The 22,805-nt window shown below is 49.2% G+C and overlaps 11 protein-coding genes; 7 read left to right on the forward strand and 4 right to left on the reverse strand.

The window, feature by feature from the left end:
• Positions 1–478: 478 nt before the first annotated feature.
• Positions 479–1,748, forward strand: FFUJ_14393 (related to monooxygenase; the record flags this gene model as incomplete). XM_023576746.1 has 2 exons in its annotated part: positions 479–556; positions 612–1,748. 2 exons carry the CDS (start codon positions 479–481, stop codon positions 1,746–1,748), a joined length of 1,215 nt encoding a protein of 404 aa, XP_023429651.1.
• An 818-nt stretch (positions 1,749–2,566) lies between these two features.
• FFUJ_14394 (related to plant dihydroflavonol-4-reductases) lies at positions 2,567–3,628 on the forward strand (the record flags this gene model as incomplete). Its single annotated transcript, XM_023576747.1, has 1 exon — positions 2,567–3,628. One exon carries the CDS (start codon positions 2,567–2,569, stop codon positions 3,626–3,628), a length of 1,062 nt encoding a protein of 353 aa, XP_023429652.1.
• A 461-nt stretch (positions 3,629–4,089) lies between these two features.
• FFUJ_14395 (related to benzoate 4-monooxygenase cytochrome P450) lies at positions 4,090–5,646 on the forward strand (the record flags this gene model as incomplete). Its single annotated transcript, XM_023576748.1, has 1 exon — positions 4,090–5,646. The coding sequence occupies one exon, from the start codon at positions 4,090–4,092 to the stop codon at positions 5,644–5,646; it is 1,557 nt and encodes a 518-aa protein (XP_023429653.1).
• Positions 5,647–6,200: 554 nt separating this feature from the next.
• FFUJ_14396 (related to formaldehyde dehydrogenase) lies at positions 6,201–7,482 on the forward strand (the record flags this gene model as incomplete). XM_023576749.1 has 2 exons in its annotated part: positions 6,201–6,594; positions 6,650–7,482. The coding sequence occupies 2 exons, from the start codon at positions 6,201–6,203 to the stop codon at positions 7,480–7,482; spliced, it is 1,227 nt and encodes a 408-aa protein (XP_023429654.1).
• A 192-nt stretch (positions 7,483–7,674) lies between these two features.
• FFUJ_14397 (related to tetracycline resistance protein (probable transport protein)) lies at positions 7,675–9,111 on the reverse strand (the record flags this gene model as incomplete). The annotated part of the gene is made up of 1 exon (XM_023576751.1): positions 7,675–9,111. The coding sequence occupies one exon, from the start codon at positions 9,109–9,111 to the stop codon at positions 7,675–7,677; it is 1,437 nt and encodes a 478-aa protein (XP_023429655.1).
• Positions 9,112–10,312: 1,201 nt separating this feature from the next.
• On the forward strand, positions 10,313–10,865 carry FFUJ_14769 (related to acetyltransferase; the record flags this gene model as incomplete). XM_023576752.1 has 2 exons in its annotated part: positions 10,313–10,352; positions 10,402–10,865. 2 exons carry the CDS (start codon positions 10,313–10,315, stop codon positions 10,863–10,865), a joined length of 504 nt encoding a protein of 167 aa, XP_023429837.1.
• Positions 10,866–10,989: 124 nt separating this feature from the next.
• Positions 10,990–12,792, reverse strand: FFUJ_14770 (related to laccase precursor; the record flags this gene model as incomplete). XM_023576753.1 has 3 exons in its annotated part: positions 10,990–11,144; positions 11,198–11,845; positions 11,895–12,792. 3 exons carry the CDS (start codon positions 12,790–12,792, stop codon positions 10,990–10,992), a joined length of 1,701 nt encoding a protein of 566 aa, XP_023429838.1.
• Positions 12,793–13,527: 735 nt separating this feature from the next.
• On the forward strand, positions 13,528–14,182 carry FFUJ_14771 (uncharacterized protein; the record flags this gene model as incomplete). XM_023576754.1 has 3 exons in its annotated part: positions 13,528–13,663; positions 13,712–13,771; positions 13,818–14,182. The coding sequence occupies 3 exons, from the start codon at positions 13,528–13,530 to the stop codon at positions 14,180–14,182; spliced, it is 561 nt and encodes a 186-aa protein (XP_023429839.1).
• A 693-nt stretch (positions 14,183–14,875) lies between these two features.
• Positions 14,876–15,361, forward strand: FFUJ_14772 (uncharacterized protein; the record flags this gene model as incomplete). The annotated part of the gene is made up of 1 exon (XM_023576755.1): positions 14,876–15,361. The coding sequence occupies one exon, from the start codon at positions 14,876–14,878 to the stop codon at positions 15,359–15,361; it is 486 nt and encodes a 161-aa protein (XP_023429978.1).
• Positions 15,362–15,604: 243 nt separating this feature from the next.
• Positions 15,605–17,011, reverse strand: FFUJ_14773 (uncharacterized protein; the record flags this gene model as incomplete). XM_023576756.1 has 2 exons in its annotated part: positions 15,605–16,697; positions 16,749–17,011. The coding sequence occupies 2 exons, from the start codon at positions 17,009–17,011 to the stop codon at positions 15,605–15,607; spliced, it is 1,356 nt and encodes a 451-aa protein (XP_023429840.1).
• Positions 17,012–18,139: 1,128 nt separating this feature from the next.
• FFUJ_14774 (uncharacterized protein) lies at positions 18,140–22,185 on the reverse strand (the record flags this gene model as incomplete). XM_023576757.1 has 2 exons in its annotated part: positions 18,140–18,202; positions 18,256–22,185. The coding sequence occupies 2 exons, from the start codon at positions 22,183–22,185 to the stop codon at positions 18,140–18,142; spliced, it is 3,993 nt and encodes a 1,330-aa protein (XP_023429841.1).
• Between the last annotated feature and the right edge of the window lie 620 nt (positions 22,186–22,805).

A 22,805-nucleotide genomic window follows, 5' to 3' on the forward strand; every position in this document is an offset into this window, starting at 1 on the left:
GGGGATGAATGGGTTGAGGATGCGATGAATCGGAAGCGAGATCAACTGACTCTTGAATGAATCTATTTTCACCTCCATCGCATCCAGTTCCGGCGCATGTTCCCATGCGAATTGCCTTGTCGCAAAGATCATTGATTTCCGCGGTCCCCGCTATCTTACAGAGACAATTCGAGTTAGTCTGGCGCGCAATTCATGGTGCTTTTCCGACGGTTGCATAACGGCGACTTCCGACGGACCCCTCACTGCGCTGGATGCACTGAACCGCGCTGCTGGGACCTCACTGTAACGTAGATAACCCCGATAAGAGCTTCATGACGTGTGATGCCGTCGCACCCACTTCAACTGCGAAGTGTCTCGAGGGTCAATCTGATATTACGAGAGAATAAACCCTGGTATTTCCCCTTGTTCAAAGCGACCAAGATTGAACACAAACCCATCCATTGATCATTCTTTGTGTAAAGCTCACGCGAACATCACCATGTCCAAAGACCGTAAGCCAGTTCTCATAATCGGCGCTGGAGTTGTTGGCCTTGTCCTCGCCCATGGCCTCAAGAAGGTAATCCGCCTCTCAAACCACCTCATCAATCACCCCACTAACATCGATCATGAAGCTTGGCATTCCCTTTCAGATTTACGAACGCGACAGCCACATCAGCTCCCGCGGTCAAGGCTGGGCCATAACACTCCATTGGGTCCTCCCATTCCTGAGAGAACTCTTATCGGAAGAAGCATTCAAGGACGTCGAATCAGTCCAAGTCGACCCAGAGGCCGACCGTCAAGGGCTCGGAAAATTCGTCTTCATCAATCTCGAGACCCTGGAGCCAAAATTTCTCATCCCCCCTGGCGATCGACGACGAGTCAATAGAGAGAAGCTGCGCAAGGTCTTGCTCGAAAGTGTGTCGGACCACGTCAATTGGAACAAGCGACTTGCTTCAATTGAAGAGCGCGACGACGGCGTTGTCGCTGCGTTCGAGGATGGATCTCGAGCTGAAGGGTCTCTCATAGTCGGTGTTGAGGGCAGTAACTCAAGAACAAGGAAATTCTTAGCACCAGAGTCATACCGAAATATTCGACTGCCGGTACGATTTACCGGCGCTGCTCTAGATCTCACACCAGATCAGGTAAAGCCATTGAAAGATATCGATCCTCTTCTGTTCCAAGGCTGTCATCCTGAGACAGGGACGTTCTTCTGGTTCAGCATGCTGGAAACACCAGTCGTTAATGGTACTGCTGGAACAAAGGATGAGCATTATCGCGTACAAGTTATGATATCGTGGCCTATGAAAACACCAGAAGACGAGGTCAAAGCCACAGACGCGGAGCGCTTGGCATATATGAAGCAACGAGCCACAGAATTCAATCCCGTCCTTCGGGACACTGTACAAAGAATCCCAGAGGGCTCGGAAGTGATTGAGATAGTCCTACAGGACTGGCCATGTCCACCTTGGGATAATCGCAGCGGTAAGGTCACTCTAGCTGGCGATGCGGCGCATGCGATGACCATGTATCGAGGCGAAGCAGCGAACCATGGTATCCTTGATGCTTATCGGTTGACAAAAGCTCTGGAGGGAGCCTATCATAAAGGCAAGGGGTTGAATGAAGCTATTGATGAGTATGAGGCGGAGTTAAGGGAGAGGACCAAGGTCGCTGTGTTGTTGAGTCGACAGGCTTGCTTGGATGCTCATGACTGGGCCGGATTAAATGAGAACTCGGCTGTTTTGAAGAAGAGGGCAATTGCGGGAGTTTAATCGTCATTAATACAGTCGCTGAGCATAAGGCGTTGACCTCAAAAGAAGATGAATGTGATGCAAGCTGTAGGTTTGTTATTAGTAAATTGATGTGGTTCTGCACAACGGTGGCCAGCCCAGCTTTCAGCGCTCAGTTCAATAGATTTGGTATTTTGCTGCTATCTAAAACCGTCTGATATTTATGAGATGATATAAAACCGCTTGGTTCCTGTGTTTTTTACATGGTCACGCTAGGATTATTGACTGTGGTGTGTAGGGTGACTGACTGTTCCTTATCATTATCGCAAGACTGATAGCGCCGATAACAGATGTTATCGGCCAGTGGGGCAAGATCACAATAACCCGTCACAAACTGTCAGTTAACAGGCGACAACAGCGCCTGAACTGGGACAAGTGAATCGAAAGTAAGTGAATAACTTGGCGTAAATATCGAACACAATGCCAAAGTGTTTGCTCATGCGGAATAACAGACAATCTGCTTGTGATGTTATGTCAGCATGAGGAGAATCAATCGGCTATCGGACAAAATCAGCGCCTCTATCCGACTGGTACGAGAGTGCGGTAGTGCGGGACGCGCTTTGGCCTGCAGCCGTCGCAAAGTTATCATTGCGACGGCCATAACAGCGCTAAACCAAAAGGACAACAGGCGATGAATACCGCGGGTGAGTTGGGTTGCCAATAGAATAGAATAGAATAGACCTCTGTACTGTATGTTCGATTATGACCGCCTTGATAGTCTTCTTCCAACATCTCCAATCATAACCTGAACCTGACTTCCAGCCTTATCGCAACCAGTCACTGAAGTTGTCACCGCCAAAATGCCTTCAGCGTATCCCAAGCCCATTCTGCCACCATCTCTTGTCGCCGTCACTGGAGCCAATGGCTTCATAGCCCAACACTGTATCGCTCTTCTTTTGTGTGAAGGATACAAGGTCTTGGGCACCGTCAGATCTCAAACCAAAGTTGAGCAAGTTCTTGAACTACATGGCAGAGATCCCAATCTCTCTGTCAGAGTAGTTGAGGACATCACTTCCGTTGAATCTTACATTTCAGCCTTTGGCTCCATTCGACCTGATGCAATTCTACACCTCGCTGCTCCCTTTCACTATGATACAACAGACTTGGAAAAAGACCTCATGATCCCTGCTGTCAAGGGTTCAACTGCCATCCTCAACGCAGCAAATCAGCTTGGTGGCGTCAAGCGCATTGTGCACACCAACTCGTTTGCAGGTATCTATGATGCCTCGAAGGGACTGCAGCCAGGCAAGATTTATACGGCCAAAGATTGGTCTCCGTTGACATATGAGGATGGTGTAAACGCACCGGCTGCAGCAGTGGCATACCGCGCCAGCAAGACTGTTGCCGAAAAGGTAGCTTGGAAGTGGATGGAAGAGAACCAAGCTGCGCACTTTGATCTCGTAAGCTTGAACCCGGCTATGGTGTTTGGACCATTGCTACAGGGCGCTGTGCCAAAGTCATCAAAGCATCTCAACACTTCCAACCAAATTGTCTATGGTATTGTCTCCGCCGGCCAAGATGGCGAGATACCTGCCACTAAAGGCCCTGTCTGGGTTAGTGTCAAAGATGTCGCTCTTGCGCACCTCAAGGCCATTCAGGTCCCTGAAGCAAGTGGTGAAAGATATCTTCTTGCGGCGGGAGTGTATTGCAACCAAGAGATCGCTGATGTCGCAAGGGAGGTTGCCGGGAAGAATAAGGATAAGATCCCCAAGGGATCACCGGGGCTAAGGGAGGCTTCTACGCATTTTGGTGTAGATGCAAGTGCAACTGAGAAAGCTTTGGGTATCAAGTGGCAGAGTTTGGACGACATGTTGTCGGGTTTGCTGCCGCAGCTATTTGAGATACAGAAGATGGGCCAGTAGAATTTCGTAGACCGCGCAGAATGAGAAGCACGATTCATTGATACTTAGCATTTGTTCATTGACCATTGAGCTCACATTTTGATTTCCGCGGAATCAATTACCGTTCTTGGTCCATCATTGATGTCATGTTAGCGCATATCTTCCCCGCAACTCCGCAATCCCACCATTTCGACACCATTACCAGGAACGGAAATTTACTCCTCTAGGTGCTTGGCCACGCGTCTCAATTAGGAAGTGTTTCGCCGAAAAGCGAATCCCGCGGGCAATTTATCTAACAATAGATATCAAAATCTGTTGGATATGGAGAAAACAGAGTAGTTTCATTGGTGCACGTCTTCGTTACGCATCGGTGTTGTCGCCGCACTATTTGGCCCATAATGTCGAAAGCTCAAGATATAAGATCCGGCTCCTCATGAATTCGAGATCGATCAACTCACCCTCATCGTGACCCCTTCACAACCATGATTGGCTTTATTCTTCTTGGGGTCGGCCTTGCAGGCCTCTTTATTCGTCTTGCCATCTACCCCATCATCTTGTACTTCATTGATCCAAAGGGTCTGAGGAAATATGCAAACTTCTCGTGGCTTTCTCCTCTAACGGATCTGCGCCACTGTTATCTCAGTCACACCGGCACTCGATCAGAGACACTTGCTGCTGAACATGATCGTCGTGGCGAACATATTCTTAGAATCGGGCCCAATGCATTGTCATTCAGCCATCCCCAAGCTGTCAGAGACATTTACGGTCATCAGACAAAATGCACCAAAGATCACAAAGAGACAGTTCTGGCTGGAACGCATCGTAACCTATTTGATGTTGTTGACAAGGGTGATCATAGCAGAAAGCGAAGACTTTTATCTGCTGCTTTTGCGACAAGGAATCTTGAGAAGTGGGAGTTCAAAGTGCAGTATACCACGCAGAGATTGCTTGATGCTTTTGATCAGCGATGCACGGGACCTCTCAAGCCTAACACCAATCCTGACCCCGAAGATCTCACAGTTGACTTCAACCACTGGATCAATCTCTGGACTATCGAAGCAATCAACTACATCGCTCTCTCCTCAAAGATGACTCTCCTCGAGACCGGTACCGATGAAGTCATTGCCGAAAAGCCCGACGGAACACTCTATCCCGCACGATATCGCCAAGCACAGAACGCCGCAGCCATGTGCAAGTCAGTCTTCGTCTGGGAGTACGAACTCTACCCGTGGCTCGCTCGCATCTCGAAAGTTGTCCCCAACAAGTGGAAGAGCTACTGGGCCACCAGTGCACCTTGGGGAGACGTTTGCTACCACCAAGCTAAGGACAGACTGAGGAGATATGAGGCTGGAGAGAAGCTCGATGATTTCTTCTCGTGCCTCATGGTTAACAAAAACGGTGTTCCAAATGAGCTCGAGTGGGGAGAGATTGTCGCTGAGACCTCTGCTATCATTGATGCTGGAGCGGAGACTACAGCGATTGCCCTGACACATATCCTTCAACTGTTGATTAGCCATCCCAAGCAGATGCAAAAGCTGAGGGACGAAGTCGCTGCTGTCATGGACGGAGACGACGTCATCGCGCCATTTGACAAGGTCAAAGACCTGCCGTATCTTAAAGCCTGCCTTGATGAAGGTCTTCGCCTCATTCCTCCCGTCAGCTCAGGCCTCCCCCGACGTACACCACCTGAAGGCGCTAAAATTATGGATACCTGGATCCCAGGTGATACATCTGTGTCAATGACTATTTGGAGCGCTCACCACAATGAGGACATTTATCCCGAGCCTTATGTCTTCAAGCCAGAGCGGTGGCTCAACCTGGAGGAACGTAAGAGGATGGAGCCATTCTTCATCCCATTCTCAGCGGGCGCGAGAGGTTGTATCGGACGAAACATTTCGTACTTGGAACAGCAGATTGTATTGGCTACTTTGGTGCATCGATATGACTTTGCGATGCCGACTAAGGACTTCACGGTAGACAGGTTCGAAGCCTTCAACTTGATCATGGGTAAGCTGCCAATTAAGATCTGGCGAAGATAGTTCTCAAAATAATTACCAATAACTAAAGTTACAAATCTTATTCCAATGCGTCATTTGATACTGTAGTAAGCCTTGGGAGTATTACGCTTGATAGAACGCACAGTATGTCTCATCTCTCAGCCCTTTCATCATAGGCCTATAAGAACTTTCGACTGACAAGAAAGGAATCTTCCAGTTAAGTTAGCTCCTGCTACTGGTCACGCTCTCTGAACATAGCCTCGTATTACCCCGACCAATCTTACGCGGTGAGGCTGGGCGCTGACGGTTCCCATCACAAGTTCTTTCCGCTTACCATAAAATATCCCAAAGCATTCCTAAGGGTAGCATTTCTTACATGTCTCAGCTAAGCTTAAAATCTTGTGACTGAAAGAGTTTGTCTATATCACGTCATTTTCTCCTTTTGAGAAACTGACCAGAATTGATGCTGACAGGGATTACTTGGTATAAATTGATTTGTCTACTCGTTGAATAGCAAAAGAAGAAACTTCACTTCAAGCAAGGATCTCTTGCATAGCCAATTCTCGTGTGCCTTCTGAAAATTTCCCTTCTTCAATATGGAAACTTCTTCGAAAACGGGCTTTATGCGCGCTGTCCAATGGGAGGGCAACGTTCGTGACATGTCTGTCAACATCATTCCACGCCCCAAGCTCATCGAACCAGAAGACGCAGTTGTTCGTATCACCACCTCCGCTATCTGTGGCTCTGATCTTCACATCTACCACGGTCTCTTTGGCACCGAAGAAAAGTTCGGTGTGGGTCATGAGGCCGTTGGCATCGTCGAGGAAGTCGGCCCAGCCGTGGACTTCTTGAAGCCCGGCGACAGAGTTCTGATTCTGGCCTTCGCAGAGGATGGGAACTTGCTGCCCAAACCTTCGATGCTTGTGACTGATCAGCCTATTATTGGCCTTGGCCTTGGTGGAATGTTCCATGGCGATACAGGACTACAAGGTGAGACCCCGTCCTTATTTATCTTTGTATTCGTGCATCTGACGCTTGTGAATAGCTGAGTATGCTCGAATTCCATGGGCTGATTCATCCCTGGCCAAGCTTCCCGATAAGCTTGACGACAAGGAATGGCTGCCTCTTACTGATGCCTTCCCTACTGGCTGGACCGCCATTGACTTCTCCGGCTTCGAACCTGGTGATACTGTCGCAGTCTTCGGCGCTGGTGCCATTGGACTTATGGCTGCATACAGCGCCATAATTCGCGGCGCCGCTCATGTCTACGTAATCGACCACGTTGCTTCTCGCCTTGCCAAGGCTGCTTCCATTGGTGCGCAGCCCATCAACTTTACCCGAGGTGGTAAGGCATCTGATCAGATCCTGGCTTTACGCCCTCAAGGAGTCACTCGGGCTATCGACGCCGTGGGCGAAGTCTGCCTCAACGATGACTTGAAGCCGCAGCAGGACTACATCCTTCGTGAAGCTGTGAAGATCACTACCTCCGGCGGTGGTATTGGCGTCATCGGAGTACATATCACTGCATTGGTCAGCGAATTCGGTGGTAGAGGAATAGTTCACAAGCCTGACTTGAAGGCTGAGATCAAGTTTCCAATAGCCGAGGCCTGGATCAAGGGAATCCGTATCCAAGGCGGACTTGTGGACATTAAGGGGAACATCAAGGCTCTAGTCGAGCTTGTGAAGAGTGGAAGGGCACGGCCTGGTTTCATCTTCTCAAACGAGTACAGCTTGGAGGATGCACCAATTGCGTATAGACGATTTGAGAAGTGGGAAGAGACAAAGGTGACATTGAAGGGAGCCCGCAAGCCAAGTGATGAACAGACCCTGGAGTTACGCAATGGTAGCAAGGGAGCTTCAGGCACCAATGGTGCGTAAAGAATGGTCAAGGATGGAACTATTCATATATCGGCATGCTTGTTAGACGTTACCTCCAAGCAAGGAAGCATTACATACATTTTCGGCTGATCACCGCTATCTATATGATACAACGCAAATCGAAGTAAAGGAAATTCAGCTTGTCCAAGATAGATGTTTGGAAGCCACGAGACCCAGCGTTCGCGCTTCCTTTTAACTTTTTGTGAGCCTCGTCCAAGTAGGAAATATTAAAACAAAGAAAGATAACCCGACCAGTAACAAGACAACCCAGTTAAGATACCCAGCTGTCACACTAGGGTCATTGCAAAAGGCATAGATCAAAATCCCCAGTGATAAAACTGTCGCTTGTAGAAGGCAAGAAGCCGCTTCTGCAACTCCATTGAGCAAACCGAGCTCTTGAGGACAGGGCGAAACCTCTTGCAAGCCAACGTAGACTGCCGTAACTGCCATATGGACAGCGGGCCCCATGATTGTCATCACGCCCAAAACGACCCGAAATAGGTAGAAACCAGGTTCGCTACCAGAGCGAACAAATGCATTCATGATGCTAAGACTCACAAAGAAGAAGGGAAAAATAATTGGGCTTAATGAAATGATGTTCTGTGTACCAAACTGTCGGTATAAGGCTGGGTATATCAAAAATAGCCAGCATGCTGCGAAAGCGACCTGACAGATCATGTACAGCGTAATTTCGTGACCTGGTAATTCCAGGCCGCCTTGGCCGATGTCTGTGTATAGTGCGAGGGTTGCAACGGCAGTGAAAGCAGAACCCAGCAGGCTTATATTGATAAACGATGAAACCGTGTTACTGGCACCGGGAGACCTGAGTAGTTCGCGGAGAGATGTCCTGGTTGGAGGTAGAAAGCTCGTAGAATGGGTATCTTCTCCGGCCTCGTTGGCATCCTCCACGAACAGTGCAGCAACGATGGCGCAAGTTACGCTCATGACGCCAATCGTAATTCCTGGGAGGCAGAATGGATGTTGACCAAGAAAAGAAACGGGCTTGAAGATAGTTGAGTATTGACGGAAATGGCTGACAAGAGCATGGCCCATGAGAAGTCCAGAGGCCATTCCGACATTTCCAGCTAGGGAAGATAGGCTGAATCCACGAGTAGCCTCTGTCTCCGTCATGCACCGTTTCCCGATCATAACGCGGATGACGACGTCCCCACCTGAAACGAGCCCCATGAAGCACCGGCAGAGTGCCATTTGCCAGACCGACGATGTAAAGCCGAAAATGACCGAGCTGATAGCCGTCCCAAGAAGGATATATACCAGTATCGACTTGTTACCGAATCTGTTTGCCATGATGACCCAGAACATTGATGTCAGGGCCTGCGCAGCCAAGAATAGTACTTCAAAGAGGCCTACGCATGTACCGATATCAGTGGCCCGTGAACCACTATTGTGCTGTATCACCAGAGCTACGTATGGGAAGATGGAGAAGTATGTCATCGTCACCATAAAACGCGCGTAGCACAGCAAGGGAATTTGCATCTTGATTCGCAAGCTCTTCTTTGTCCCTCGTCGCTTCTTGTCATTTCTGAGAACCAAAGGAGGAAATTCGGTCAAGTTACTGTAGGACGTTGACGTTCGGTCGGGGGACAGCAGAGGCGTAGTCGGATTCATCTTGACCAGATGAGCTGGGCACGCAGCCAGTACCTTTTACATTGATGAGATGTTCAAGTACGTTGCTCAAGGGTGCTGGTCTGACCCTCCGTTTGAGCAACGCGAGAGATGAAAGAATAATGAGGGATTTCGATAATGGAGGCCACACATAGCTAGAGAATGGGCCGAGGAAAATGGTCTAACGGCTTTGATAGTCTTGGAATGTCGTGAAATGATAACAGTATATTTCCGGAACATGCTGATAGTGATGATTGGTTGTATTGGGCGTAACACGGGTTTAGAAAAGTCAAACTCTTAAAACCGAAGGTACTGATAAAGGAGGCGAATGGTCGAGACTCAAACAAAAGAGTGTCTAAGACAAGCACGATAATATCACTGGCTAACAAAGTTTTAAGCTTTTGACCACGAAGCATCCCGGTAGAAAAGAAAAGGCAAAAACGGTCAATGAAGAGAAATGGAAATCCGACTTACCGAGGGAACGTTTACTTGCCCGGCGCCTAGTTCCTCCGGCGAAGGCCATCACAAGACCTTGGCAAGCTACTATTTGGTGCCTGAAAGCAAAAGCAAAACTTTCCCTTTCAAGGACTTCTGAATAAGACTTGCCTTTATAATAGTATATTTTATGGCCTGACCAAACAATATAGCTGCAGCTAGAGCTGTTTGCAGTAAGTCGTTTCTATCGTCATTTTGATATGTGTTATTGTCTTTCTTTCAATAGAACTTCCTTTTAATGTCAAATCTATGAGACAACATCAGTTGCCTTCGATTGAAAAGGACAGCAAGTTCCTTCATAGACGTCCCTTCAGCAGGGTGTAGGGTTTAGATCGTTATCGGGCTTTGATCTGTTAATTATCAGTAATTCTTCCTATCGCTGTGGGTGTCTGTGAGAGCGCTGTTGGCATGGTATTGCATTATTAAGTGGATTATAGGTGCTTCGTTGATCCTTTTGCTAGAAAGAGGATCGAATGAGTCATTTAGTTTGACAAGCCGCGTGAGTCATTGAGCACCACCAGTTAATCAGCCCAAACTCCATCTGTCATGAATAGGGCGTGGAGCTACTTCATGAGGGAATCAGTATAAATAAGATAGATCTTTCGAAAAGACCAGTAATCTGAAAGACTATTACATGATATTTTCTTCTTTGAGGAATAGTAAATTAAATTTCCGCGCCTCTACCAATATTGAAGATTCATTGTTCGAGATGACCTCCTCGCCTGAAATCCGTCCTGCGTCTTCTCAAGGTACTTTTGTAAATACGACTGTTTGTCCCTCGACTAACTTTTCATGTAGATATTCCTGCTATCTTGAGTTTAATCCGTGCTGGCGCAGAAGAGCAAGCACCAGGAACAGTTGTCACTGCCACCGAGGAGCGTCTGGCAAAGACACTCCACTTGTCAGACGTCACCGGCTCTCCCGAATACCGGATCGGACATCCCATCTTGGCCTTCTCACCAGATGGGAAGCCCGCTGGATTATTGATCTACTTCTTCAACTACACGACATGGGGGGCTGCTCCTGGAGTCTGCATGGAGGAGATTTACGTCGTCCCGGAATACAGACCTCACGGATACGCGCGGAAGTTGGTCCAAGTTATGACATCAGCGGCTAAGAAAGTAGGCTGCGTAAAGATGGAGTGGCTCTGCTTGAAGGATAACACAAGAGCACTGAGGTTTTATGAGAAGCTTGGGGCCAAGCGAATGGAGAATTGGACGGTGCTCAAGGTTGATGAGGCTGGAATGGATCATTTGCTATAGTGGCTACTATTGGCCACGTCTGCCAGTGAGAAGAATACATTTGTAGCCACAGATCAACAATTAATTACTCCCGCAGCTTCAGTCAGCAACGAATAGCTCATACACAGTAGACATACTTGTGGTGTTAAACACCAGAATCCTCCTGCTCGATCGACGACTCACTCTGGAAAGTACTCCAGCCATCGCAAACGTCCGAAACATAGCTCGATGTAGAGATGTCAGCAATCTCGCTTGAACGCTCGAGGAACTGCAACGCGAATCCCTCGGATGTATGCCAACCTGAAGTTTCGCAAAGTCAGTAATGCTCTAGGCCTTAGACCTCCTTAACTTACCAATATGGCAGTGGCACAGCCAAACGCCAGGATTGTCAGTCTCCCAAGCCATCACCAGATACCCGTTGGCAGGCAGCATAGCAGTGTCTCGTCGAGGAGGGTTATCTGTGTTCAGGGTGATAGAGGAAGAATAAGTACCCGTCCCTTGGGCCAAGATAAAGAAGTCGTGTCCGTGGAGATGAATGGGATGGGGTACTGGGAGAGTCGTCTCAATAACGAAGTAGACCCATTGGTTCCCGTCGCTGAGTTCAATCACCGCATCATCGGTCTCAAAGTCAGTTGTATCGTTGAGGACCTGGGCCAGTGTAGGGTTTGCCCAGTCCACCAACATACTGGTGCTGTTGAGCATCCACTTGAACAAACCAGCTGTGTTCTTGCCAACTGTAGCCGTCTCAAGATCATTCCAGTTGGCATCTTCAACTGTCTTGGATATGTACGGTACAATATTATCCGTCTCGTCATCGCAACCGTCGGTGTAGTCGTAGGCAGTAGTGGATGGCGTGCTGGGGCTGTCTCCATAGTAGACGATGCCCTTGATGTTATCGGTGGAGTCGTTATCGGAACAGGCGGCCTGTGGGATGGCGCGCATCCAGAAGTTGTCGGCGACGTCGGCTTGATCTGCAGTGACTATGATATCGTAGCGTTGGCCTACAAAGGTTAGTTAGATCTAAGAAAGATCGACGAAGAACACCCTTACCCATGCCCAAGTCAAGAACTGTGGTTTCGTATGGCTCAATTGGTACAAGGTCTGCTGCGATCACAGTCAAGGTATGGTTGTCGATCGAGAACTTCCAGTGGGTGTCAACTGCGGCATTGACAAGTCTCATACGGTAGGAAGTGCCAGACTCAAACGAGACATTGAACCGAGTGCCTGTTTGAGAAGAACTGTCGTCGTCCCCGTAGACGTTTGTCCCGTTGATGAGACCATTGTCCAAAGTGGGAGGTCCATTGGTTTCAGCTGAACTATACAACTCATCGACGGTCTGGTGGTCCCAGTCATTGAGAAATACCATGCCAAGATCCTCATCGTAGTCTGCCGTGGCAGGTCCGTTGATGATGATGCCACCAAAGATGCCTTGCCACGCCTGCAGAGCCCAGTGGGAGTGATACCAAGTTGAGCCATACTGGGTGGCCTTCCAGGTATAAGTCACAGACTCCCCAACGGCAAGGGGGCATTGAGTGATAGATGATACACCATCATACTGGTTGGTGTAGTTCTGGCGAATACCATGCCAGTGCATGCTGGTACCATTCAGAGAAGTGCTGAGAGAGTTTGTGACGTGAATGACAACAGTGTCACCCCAGTCAGCAAAGAGAGTAGGTCCGGGAATAGTACCGTTGACTGCCATGGCTGAGCGAGAGTAGCCATCAGGGGCAACAGTAACGTCCGTCAGCTCTAGCCAGTACTCGCGAGTGACGCCGGTATCTACAGCTTCAGTGCTGTAGTCCGTGTCAATGGAGTAGTCACACCACTCCGAGCGAGTAGAAGCGGTGTTTCCACTGCAAGCGCGGCGGTTCAGCTGGTGAAGAGGGCTTCGAGCATGAACTTGGCTGAGGTAGAGAATACTAGACGGGAGAAATTTCAAGAACTTCATTTCTGCCGACACGAGCTGAATCTCAACCAAGGACTTCAAATACACGGAATTATAACACTAGAGGAGATAAGAAAGAAGTCTGAATGATTTGTGTTATTTTTTACTTCTATTCTTCCTTTACAGCCTATTCTTAAATATTTCAGTCCGGCCTTCGAGCTGTCCGTTTAGGAAGCTCATCTGCCTTCGTAAAACAGAGCTATCATTCTACAAAGGAACTTCTCGTATCACGGACCTCTTAGAGATGGAGTACTAAGACAAGTCGTCGTCAGTGCCAGAAATGAAGCCTCGTGAACGCGCTCGGCCGTTTCACAACTGCCGGGACGATCACGGAGGTTTACAACCACGGGCCGCCCACATTCCGTGCCATCTGTATAGACTTAAAAAGAACTTTAGTAGTGGAACGATCTCGTGAGTAGATAGGAAACACCAAAGAACAAATAGGATTGGCTGAAGGACAAATTTATCGTCACATTGCAGCGGATCGGTCCGTCCGGAGGATGTCCAGGGACGGAAAGGGCTGTGCTCGCCCCGTTTCCGCGTCAGCGTTTCGTCGGCAATAAGACCTCGAGATATCGATAAACGCTCCGTTATACCGATTACGTATTCAACGGGGCCCCGTCTTGTGGGCTCACAGCCACAACCCCCGTATTGGTCTATTAACGCGTCTTGCTATCATATAATCTGGTTAGTTGCCCCATTCTTCTCCATCATATCAGCGATACAGTATTCCGAAAAATGCATCATCTTGGACTCACCACTTTTGCAGCGTCGCTTCTGGCGACTGCTGCAACTGCTGCTAGCAACAACGGTCCCTTTTCTCTCTACGCTTATGGAACTGGGGTTGGCGGCCTTCCCATCTTTTCTTCTGGCGGTACGTGTCTGTCTATCGTTCTGTGAGATATGCTTATAGAAACATTAGATGGGATCTTTGTTGGAAACTTCAGCAAGGTCGACGACGATGAGGCCGCCCCGATTCTATGTAAGTAAAGTGTCTTTCCAGTTTGAATCTTATTGACACCACTCAGTTACCGTAGGAGATGATGCGTGGTATGCCTCTCCAAACACGACTGGCTATGCCAAAGGACGTGATCCGAGCTGGTCCAACCTCACTTTCGCTGTTCCGGGACCATCATCGTCTTCTCACAGCGTCAAGCTGATCAACAGCACGACCGATACCGACGGTTATGTATTTGATCTGATGACATATGGCACTTTCGTCATGGTCGAAGAGAATGGACAAATGACTTCGCTTTGGTATGCCACGCCATCGGAGATCGATGGTGTTTATGTCATTGGTTGGAACGCATCAGATGCTGGCCAGTCTGACGATAAGGTCGTCATTACACTCAAGAAAACTCCTCCGTCAAACCCAAGCCCCAGGGATCAGTGAGTTACTGAATGATACTTTGACGACAAGGTGTACTTTTTGAGGGTTACCCGCAGCGCCCATCCTTTCCTACAATGTATCTTTTGAGAGTGAGGGAACTTTCTTCGAACGGCTGGTGGTTCGAAACAAACTTTCAATTCTGGAGCAGATGAATTAGTCTGAGATCAATATAGAAATCCCGATGATACGTGCCCAAGGCCCTAGTTCCAAACATTAGTCGACAATTGATGAAGCCTGAAGGAGCAAGGAACCTTCTGGTTGTTGGTACAATGAGCAAAAGCAAGTAATCTAAGTCTCTGCCAAGTCTATCCTGAGTTCTCCCAATACTTCTAGATATTGTATATAGAAGATGGCCCAATATTGCTTGCCTCTGTTTGTGAAGAAGAACACAAGAATCAAGCAATGGTGACTAGAATCAGGATGGTCCGAGTCTTTAAATTACGGTTTCATGCATCTGCGGACTGGTGAAGAGAAAACAAAGTGAATAAGCAAAGTTTAAACCGGGCTAGCCTTTTGAATGTCTTGACTCGGTTAGTCTCGAGACATTATGAGATGTTGTTAGAGTTTCTTACGTCACGTGTGAGATATAGATCTTTTATAAAGAGAGCCGCATGAATTTGTTTGTTTATTGGCATTTAACTCTTCCAAAATTTGTTATGCCTGGTGTCATTGAACCTCCAGCTTGTGTTTCTGATCATGGAAGCGCCAAAGGCAGTTGGGTGGACAACTCCGACAGCAACACCATCCCTGGGTACGGGTCGAATTGTCTTCACCGCCGGAAGCACTATCGTGATTGATGCACCTGCTAAAGAGGTGTTCAATGCCATGGTCGATTTTAGAAGATACAGCGAGTGGAACACTTGGACTCCCAGACTCACATTCCTCGATACTGAGGCTTCAGAAGCGGTAGAACCAGGAGCCAGCGGGATTCTGGAGACTCTGGCCGATAGCGGTGACGACATCATGAAAATCCCAATTGAGCGGGTACAAGTTGTCACTGCCAAGGGGCCAGATGCGTGTGAAGTCAGGAACTGGGAGTCTTTGGGTGGCCTTGCAGCATATGCGATGAAGCTCTCGTGGGTATCAAAACAGCTTGAGGCAGCTAATGTGCGGTACCTTGACGAGCTTGCGGCTTTTGTGAAAGGTGATGTTGCCAAGAAGGCTGCGCCTGCGAAGGCTTGATAGTGATACAACTGGGCCTGGGATAATAATGAGGATGGAAGGAAGAAGAAAAAGGACAGTAAGCATGTGCGCTGGAAAGAAACAACAACTATGCTACTCGAACGCTACAACATCATCGGCAGCTTTGCTGAGAAGATATGGGACTTAGTACTCGGGTTCTCATGTAACAATCACGGTCAGATCAGCGACTTCATGCAGTAAAAGGCATCAGATGACATTAAAACCAGGACTACATTATCATACTCATAAACTCCTTCTCGTTAAACCCAATTTCAGAAGACTCCACATCCAGGCCTTTGGTGCTCTGGTCTTACTCCTCTCCGTCAGGCTTCGTGCAGTATTATTAGAAGAAGAAGAAGATCCGCCTTCACCGTTATTGTCCCAGTGACCCAGTACGTGTTCAAGCAACGTCGAATTGCCAATCGAAGTACCAAAGATATCCAAAAGCGAGCCTTGGTTGGCATCCAGCAAGCCACCAAGGACGTCGCCCAGCAGGGTGATCACTGGGAAGGTGAATCTGATATGCTTGTTGTTCAAGACTCCCTCAATGTACTTGATGTGCTCACCACCGGCAATGGTGGTGTTTCCTGTTGCATTAAATTCCAGGTAGCCGTTGCCAAGAGGTCCCTTCTGCATATCGAGGATCTCGGAGAGATTGGGGACCAGCTGGTCGAAGTAGAAGTTTCCATCAAAAGGAACAGAGTTATTACCGGGCCAGAGCTGCAAGTCCCAAAGATTGATGAGACCGAGTCTAATGTCGCCCGACATGACGTTGAATGTCAGATTGCCGAGACCAAGTCGAAGGACTCCAGCGTTGGGGATGTTTAACATTCCCTTCATGTTGCTCTTTGTCGTGCGATTGGAATTCAGATCAAAGTCCAAGCTCTTGAGCGCAAACCCGTCAAGGTAGTTGAGAGAAGCAATGTCAACAGTCTTCTTCAGACTGCGGTGATACTTCAAAGAGCCAAGCCTAATCTCAGGCTTTCCCTCCAAGGATAATTCGGCATCGGGTTGGTCGAAGAAGACATTGAACCACTTGGTCAGCTCAGTCTCATTTGTCACCAAGAGGGTTTGGTTGGTGACGGTGACATTAGTGTGGCTTTTGATGTGCACTTCAGGGAATTTGAGCTTGAAGAATGAGGACACGGGCTTCGTCTCCTTGCTGTAGAGCAAGAGATCCATTGGCTTGAGAGTCGCAGCGATTGGTGTCTTCAATTGCGTCTCGATACTCATGTTTACTTCGGATGGAGAAATGACTTGTAAAGCGCCGCCGTAAATGGGGAGCTTCTGGTCATTGAGAATGTCTTGGACGATTGCGGGAATGATGACAGTGAAGCTGGTGCATTGTCAGAAGAGGTTCTCACTCAATTGATGGGAGAAGACTCACAGTAGTGGCAGTAAAATGGCGAGAAGAACCGCGATAAGTAAGAGATACCACCATTTGTATCGCCAGAAATGACCCTTCACCTTTTGCCATTTGGTTGGGCCTGCAGCGACCTTCTCATCACGAACATGGTCGTCGGAAGAGGCGTCATTGCTGGCAGCATCAGCAGTCGGCGCGTTCTGTTCGCCGCCAGCAGCAGCATTTGTCGTCTCTGCAGGCGCAGAAGTATCAGCGCCCGCCGCTGTAGGTTCTCTCTCAGAAGCCATTGTCATCGAGCGAGACAAAACAATTGACCGCAAGCAATTGTAACAATCACCAATGCCTCAGACGAAGAATGGAATGCTCCACAGACGACTCAGACTTAAGGCAGAACAGCGAGGGTCTTAGGCCAAGACCTGCCCTGAATTTGGTCGCCCAAGCGCGAAAGACGGGCCTCTAAAGTTATACCAGGGTCCGCCAAACTATCGAATGCACTAACCAGGCCCATCCCAGCTGGTGCCGTCCTGGAAATTCTGATCTGCAAGCGGGGTATAGCACTAACAGGCCGGGGGGCCAGGGTGTGAATACGAACCAGACTCGAATCTGATAAGTGATGGGCAGACGATCCGGCACATGATCACTTCCCCTCACTTTCTCTGCAGAGTAAAGTGTGTGCATCGAACAGGTTTGTCAAATCCCCAACGAGTCTAGTTTGCGATAGTTCCCATAGCTTTAGTTAGGCCTTCAACCGAAAGCCGAGAGACATGCTTTGCATGTGTCAAGATTCTGGGGAACTTAGCTCGGGGGCTTGAATTGAAGGCCTGAGAGAAACGGTTTTGGACAGGGTTGCGAGTAAGTTACCAGCGAGCCAGGCTCCCACGTCTAGTCAGGTTGCAGGCTGCCCACGCCCCCCATGCTATTCCGTAGGCCTTGTCTGCCGCAACTGTTTCGCGCAAAAAAGCAAGCAGCGGAGTCTCACCGAGACATACCGAGACAAAATGGCACCTTGCCGCGCTGATGGAGGCGTGTCTAGAACAGTCATCTACGCGAATGCAAGTCACGAGCTTATCGGAAAGGCGCGTGTTATTTTCGCTCAATCTCGCTGACATCGCGAATACTCCAAGGGAAAGAGATCTAAGCGGGCAAGATGAATTGATGTTGCAGTGCGGCGTATGCCGACGGGTACTACTCTGCCATGCGCAAATCATCCGCCGTCTGTCTTATGCCAGGACGACTATAGTGAGATCTTGCAAGCATATTCACTTGACAGCGCTCTCAGATACGGATAAAGACAGTTTCATTATGGCACCGTAGAGGCGCATTCATAGGGTATCGTATACGTCAAATATCCAAACTCATTAATACATGATTAAAACATCCCATCGCGTAACCACGTTCGTAACCCAATTATCACATTAAGACCTTCCCACTAGCTCCTTGAGTACTGCATGTACCAAGTCTCCTACAGTCGCAACAAGCTAGAAACAGCAGTTAGTATAGTTTCGTAGTAGAATCGTGAGGTTTGACTTACAGGTGTCGCATCTCCAATGAGTTCGGATACTTGGTTGACGAAGTTCTTGGTAAGTAGATCCTCAGCATTTCCAACCAGGCCGAGAAGACCCTTGATGGTCTTGGGGTTAAGGAATGGCACCACTGCATCGACAATGCCCTGGACGTCAATCTTCTTGAGGGCCTTGAGCAGAGGCTTGGCAGCGTCGACAAGACCAGTAAGATCGAGACCGTCCAGCTCCTTGAGCAGAGGTTCAATAATCTCAAAGAGCTCCTCGAGGTCGAGCTTGTTCAAGACCTCAATCAATGGTACAGCGCCTGAGATAAGGGTCTGTGTCTGGTTGACGAACTTGGCCGTGAGAAGATCCTCCGCGTTGTCGACCAGACCAACAATACCCTTGATGCCCTTCGGTGTGAGAAGAGGTTCAATTGCCTTGAGCAAACCATCAAGATCAATGTCGTCCAGAGTATCGAGCAGCGGCAGAAGCTTGTTAACCAGCTTGACGAGATCGATCTTCATGAGAGCATTGAGAAGTGGCTTGACCTTCTTGATGAGATCTCCCAAGTCGATCTCGCCGAGGGCCTCAAGAAGAGGCTGGAGTTGTTTGATGAGCTTCTTCAGATCGATATCGCCAAGCGCCTCAACAAGAGGTACGGCTTCGCCGATGAGAGTCTGGGTCTGGTTGACAAACTTTGGTGTGAGAAGGTCCTCAGCGTTGCCAAGAAGATCCATGATGCCCTTGACGCCCTTTTGTGAGAGTAGCGGCGCAAGTGCGTCAAAGATACCCTTGATGTCCAAATCGCTGATCTCATCGAGAAGAGGTGACAGCTTCTTGACAAGCTTGACAAGATCAATCTTGCCAATCTCCTTCAGCAGAGGGCCTACCTGGTCCAGCAATTCGGGCAGATCAGCGTCATCCAGCGAGGAGATCAGGGGAACAGCGCCAGAGATGAGTGTCTGAGTCTCGTTGACGAATTTAGATGTCAACAGATTCTCAGCATTATCAACGAGGCGCACGATGCCCTTGATTGAGTCCTTGGTGAGAAGAGGCGCAAGAGAGCTGAGAATGCCTTCGAGATCGAGCTTGCCGAGCATCTTGAGAAGTGGTTCAACTTGATCGAGCAGATCCTCAAGGTTGAGCTTGGATACGCTGGTAATGAGAGGTCCAGCCTTGGAGATAAGAGACTTGGTCTGGGAAACGAAGTCCTTGGTGAGGAGATTCTCAGCGTTGTCAAGTAGACCGACGATGCCGTTGATGGAGTCCTTCGTAAGCAGTGGCTGAACTGCGCTCAAGATGTCCTGAAGTTTAAGCTTGCCGACTTCCTTAAGGAGAGGACCGACTTGGTCGAGTAAGCCTGCAAGATCCGCCTTGTCAAGACTATCGAGAAGAGGGGAAGCCTTTCCAATGAGTGACTTGGTCTGAGAGACAAACTGCTTGGTAAGGAGGTTCTCGGCATTGTCGAGGAGTCCAATGATGCCGTTGATGGAATCCTTGGTGAGAAGAGGTGCGACGGCACTGATGATGTCTTGAAGCTTGAGCTTGCCGACCTCCTTGAGGAGAGGACCGACTTGATCAAGCAGACCCTTGAGATCAGCATCGTCCAAGCTGTCCAGAAGAGGCGAAGCCTTGGAGATGAGACTCTTAGTCTGAGAGACGAAGTCCTTGGTGAGCAAGTTCTCAGCGTTACCCAAAAGACCGACAATACCCTTGATCGAATCCTTGGTAAGCAGTGGTGCAAGCGAATCAAGAAGACCCTTGAGATCAATCTTGCCGAGGCTGACCAAAAGCGGGCTGGCGTTGGAGATGAGCTTCTTCGTGTCGTCGACGAAATCCTTGGTCAAGAGGCTCTCAGCGTTACCCAGCAATCCAACGATGCCCTTGATGGAGTCCTTGGTGAGGATAGGTGCAAGGGCATTGAGAACACCAGCGAGATCAATCTTCTTCAACTCGTTGATGAGAGGACCGGCGCTAGTAAGCAGAGACTTGATGTTCTTCACAGTCTCCTTGTCGAGCAGGTCTTCGGCGTTGTTCAAAAGACCAACGAGACCTTCGATGGCGTCCTTCTTGAGAATGGGGCCAAGTGCATCGAGAATGCCCTTGATGTCGAGATCAGACAGCTTATCAATGAGAGGCGAGGCGCTAGACAACAAGGTCTTGATGCTCTTGACGGTCTCCTTGGAGAGTAGATCCTCGGCGTTGTTGAGCAGTCCAACAAGGTTCTGGATGGCCTCCTTCTTCAAGATGGGGCTCAGAGCATCGAGGAGACCCTTCAGGTCGATGTCGGCAAGCTTGTCGATCAGAGGTGAAGCTTGAGACAGTAATGTCTTGATGCTCTTCACAGTCTCCTTCGACAGAAGATCCTCCGCGTTGTTTAATAGTCCAACCAAGCCCTGGATAGCCTCCTTCTTGAGGATCGGGCTGAGGGCATCAAGGACACCCTTGAGATCAATATCCGAGAGCTTGTCGATCAATGGTGATGCTTGCGACAACAGAGTCTTGATACTCTTGACAGTGTCCTTGGACAGAAGGTCCTCGGCGTTGTTCAAGAGGCCGACGAGACCCTGAATAGCCTCCTTCTTCAGGATGGGGCTCAAGGCATCAAGCACACCCTTGAGATCAATGTCGGAAAGCTTCTCAATCAAAGGAGATGCCTCGGTGAGAAGAGTCTTGATGCTCTTGACGGTATCCTTGGTCAACAAGTCTTCTGCGTTGTTAAGCAGTCCAACAAGTCCTTGGATGGCCTCCTTCTTGAGAATAGGGCTCAAGGCATCAAGAACGCCCTTGAGATCGACGTCGTTCAACTTGTCGATCAGTGGGGACGCGGCACCGATGAGGTCTTGCGTCTGGTCCACAAACTTGGGTGTCAAGAGAGTCTCGGCGTTCTTCAGCAAGCTCAAGATACCCTTGATGGAATCGTCCTTGAGGAGCGGCTGCAGCGCTTTGAGGACTTCTTCAAGGTTGAGCTTGGTGAGTTGCTCGAGAAGTGGGGCGATGTCCTTGATGATGGGGGAGACTTCACCGAGAAGACCCTGGATCTCGTCGACGGTCTTGGCGGTGAGAAGATCGCCGGCATTCTTGAGTAGAGTGACAATGCCCTGGATAGACTCCTTCTTCAGAAGTGGGTCCAAAGCTGATAGAATGCCCTCGAGATCGAGGCCGGTGAGCTTCTTGAGGAGAGGAGCAAGCTCGTCGAGGAGAGGCGAGACGTCACCAATGAGACCCTTGGTCTGCTTGACGAAGTCTGGTGTCAATAGGCTTGCGCCATTGGTGAGAAGACCATCGATGTTCTTAAGGTTGCCGTCGGTGAGAAGCTTGAGAACCTTGGAAACGATGCCAGCGATGTCGACATCCTTGAGCTGGTCGATAAGGCCCTTGAGGTCAAGTTCACCAACAAGATCCAGCAAAGGACCTGCCTTGTCAAGCAAACTTCGGATCTGGTTGGGCGCGGGAGGCTTCAACGTTGCTGCGAGATAGATCATAGCATCGTGGAATCCGTTAAGGAACTCGGGTGTTAGGAGATTCTTGAGAGCTTTGAGGAGATCTCCCAACTCGCCGAGGGCGTCTGTCAATCCCTTGATGCCATCACCGAGGTCACCAAGACCATCAAGACCAGGAATTGAGACAATGCGACTTGAACCGCCGCTATCTGAATCTGAGTCGTCATCTGATCCGGACCCTGAGCTAGAGCCGCCAGATTTTGAGCCAGAACCAGAAGTAGTATTTTGGCGCCTTATCAGAACAGGTGCGCGAGGAAATCTGTCACTCTTGAGAAGTGTATTCAATTCCTTTAACGCGTCTGTGAGTTCTGACCGCGGTACGAGCGCGAGGTTATGCTTCTCCAAAAGCTCGACCAATTGGCCCGAGAGCTCCGGTGCGGAAACGGTCTTTGGCTCAGGGGCCGCAAGACTAAATGGCGCAAGAGCCGTGAGGAGCACCGTTGAGAACCTCATAGTGTGACAATTGAAAGAGAAGTTGAGATAAGGAAACCGAGTGAACTGTCTCACTATCACAGCTTGACTTGTACTGTAGCGAGGAGAAGGGGGGGAGAAGAGATAATCAGGCTGCCAAGGGTTCGTTTAAAGGAGGCTCTTTATCTCAGCCAGTCATCACACACGGATTTGCTTTTCGGGATCGTTGCAAGCACTCCACAGCTGTACCCCAGAAATCATGGATGATACCGCGGCAGGGAAATTAGTGCTGGAGGGGTAGCAGTGACGATCCCTGCTGTTCTGGCCAGGAGGTGGTGAGCACCCCTGCATCTCGCAAACTATCGCGCTTTGGGCACGGGGCTTTGCATCATTATCAGCCTTTTTGCACGGTCTCGTGGACAAGGTTCCTGGTCTAGCTCCTGGGGTTCACCTGGACAGCCAGACAGCGCAGCTGGGTCCGTTGGTGATGAGCGCCACGGGTCAAAGCGCACTGCAACGGTGAAGACGCTAAACAGCACCGCTAGGACGTGGGTGTACAGGGCCCAACTGGCTCCAAGAAAAACCGAGGACGACTTTTGGTGGCAGAGCGCGCTATGAATTCTTGGATATTTACTGTACGGCCATGGACTCGGACAGTGGGG

Source organism: Fusarium fujikuroi, chromosome FFUJ_chr04, assembly GCF_900079805.1.
Source record: "Fusarium fujikuroi IMI 58289 draft genome, chromosome FFUJ_chr04".
In the NCBI taxonomy this organism is placed as follows: Eukaryota; Fungi; Ascomycota; class Sordariomycetes; order Hypocreales; family Nectriaceae; genus Fusarium; species Fusarium fujikuroi.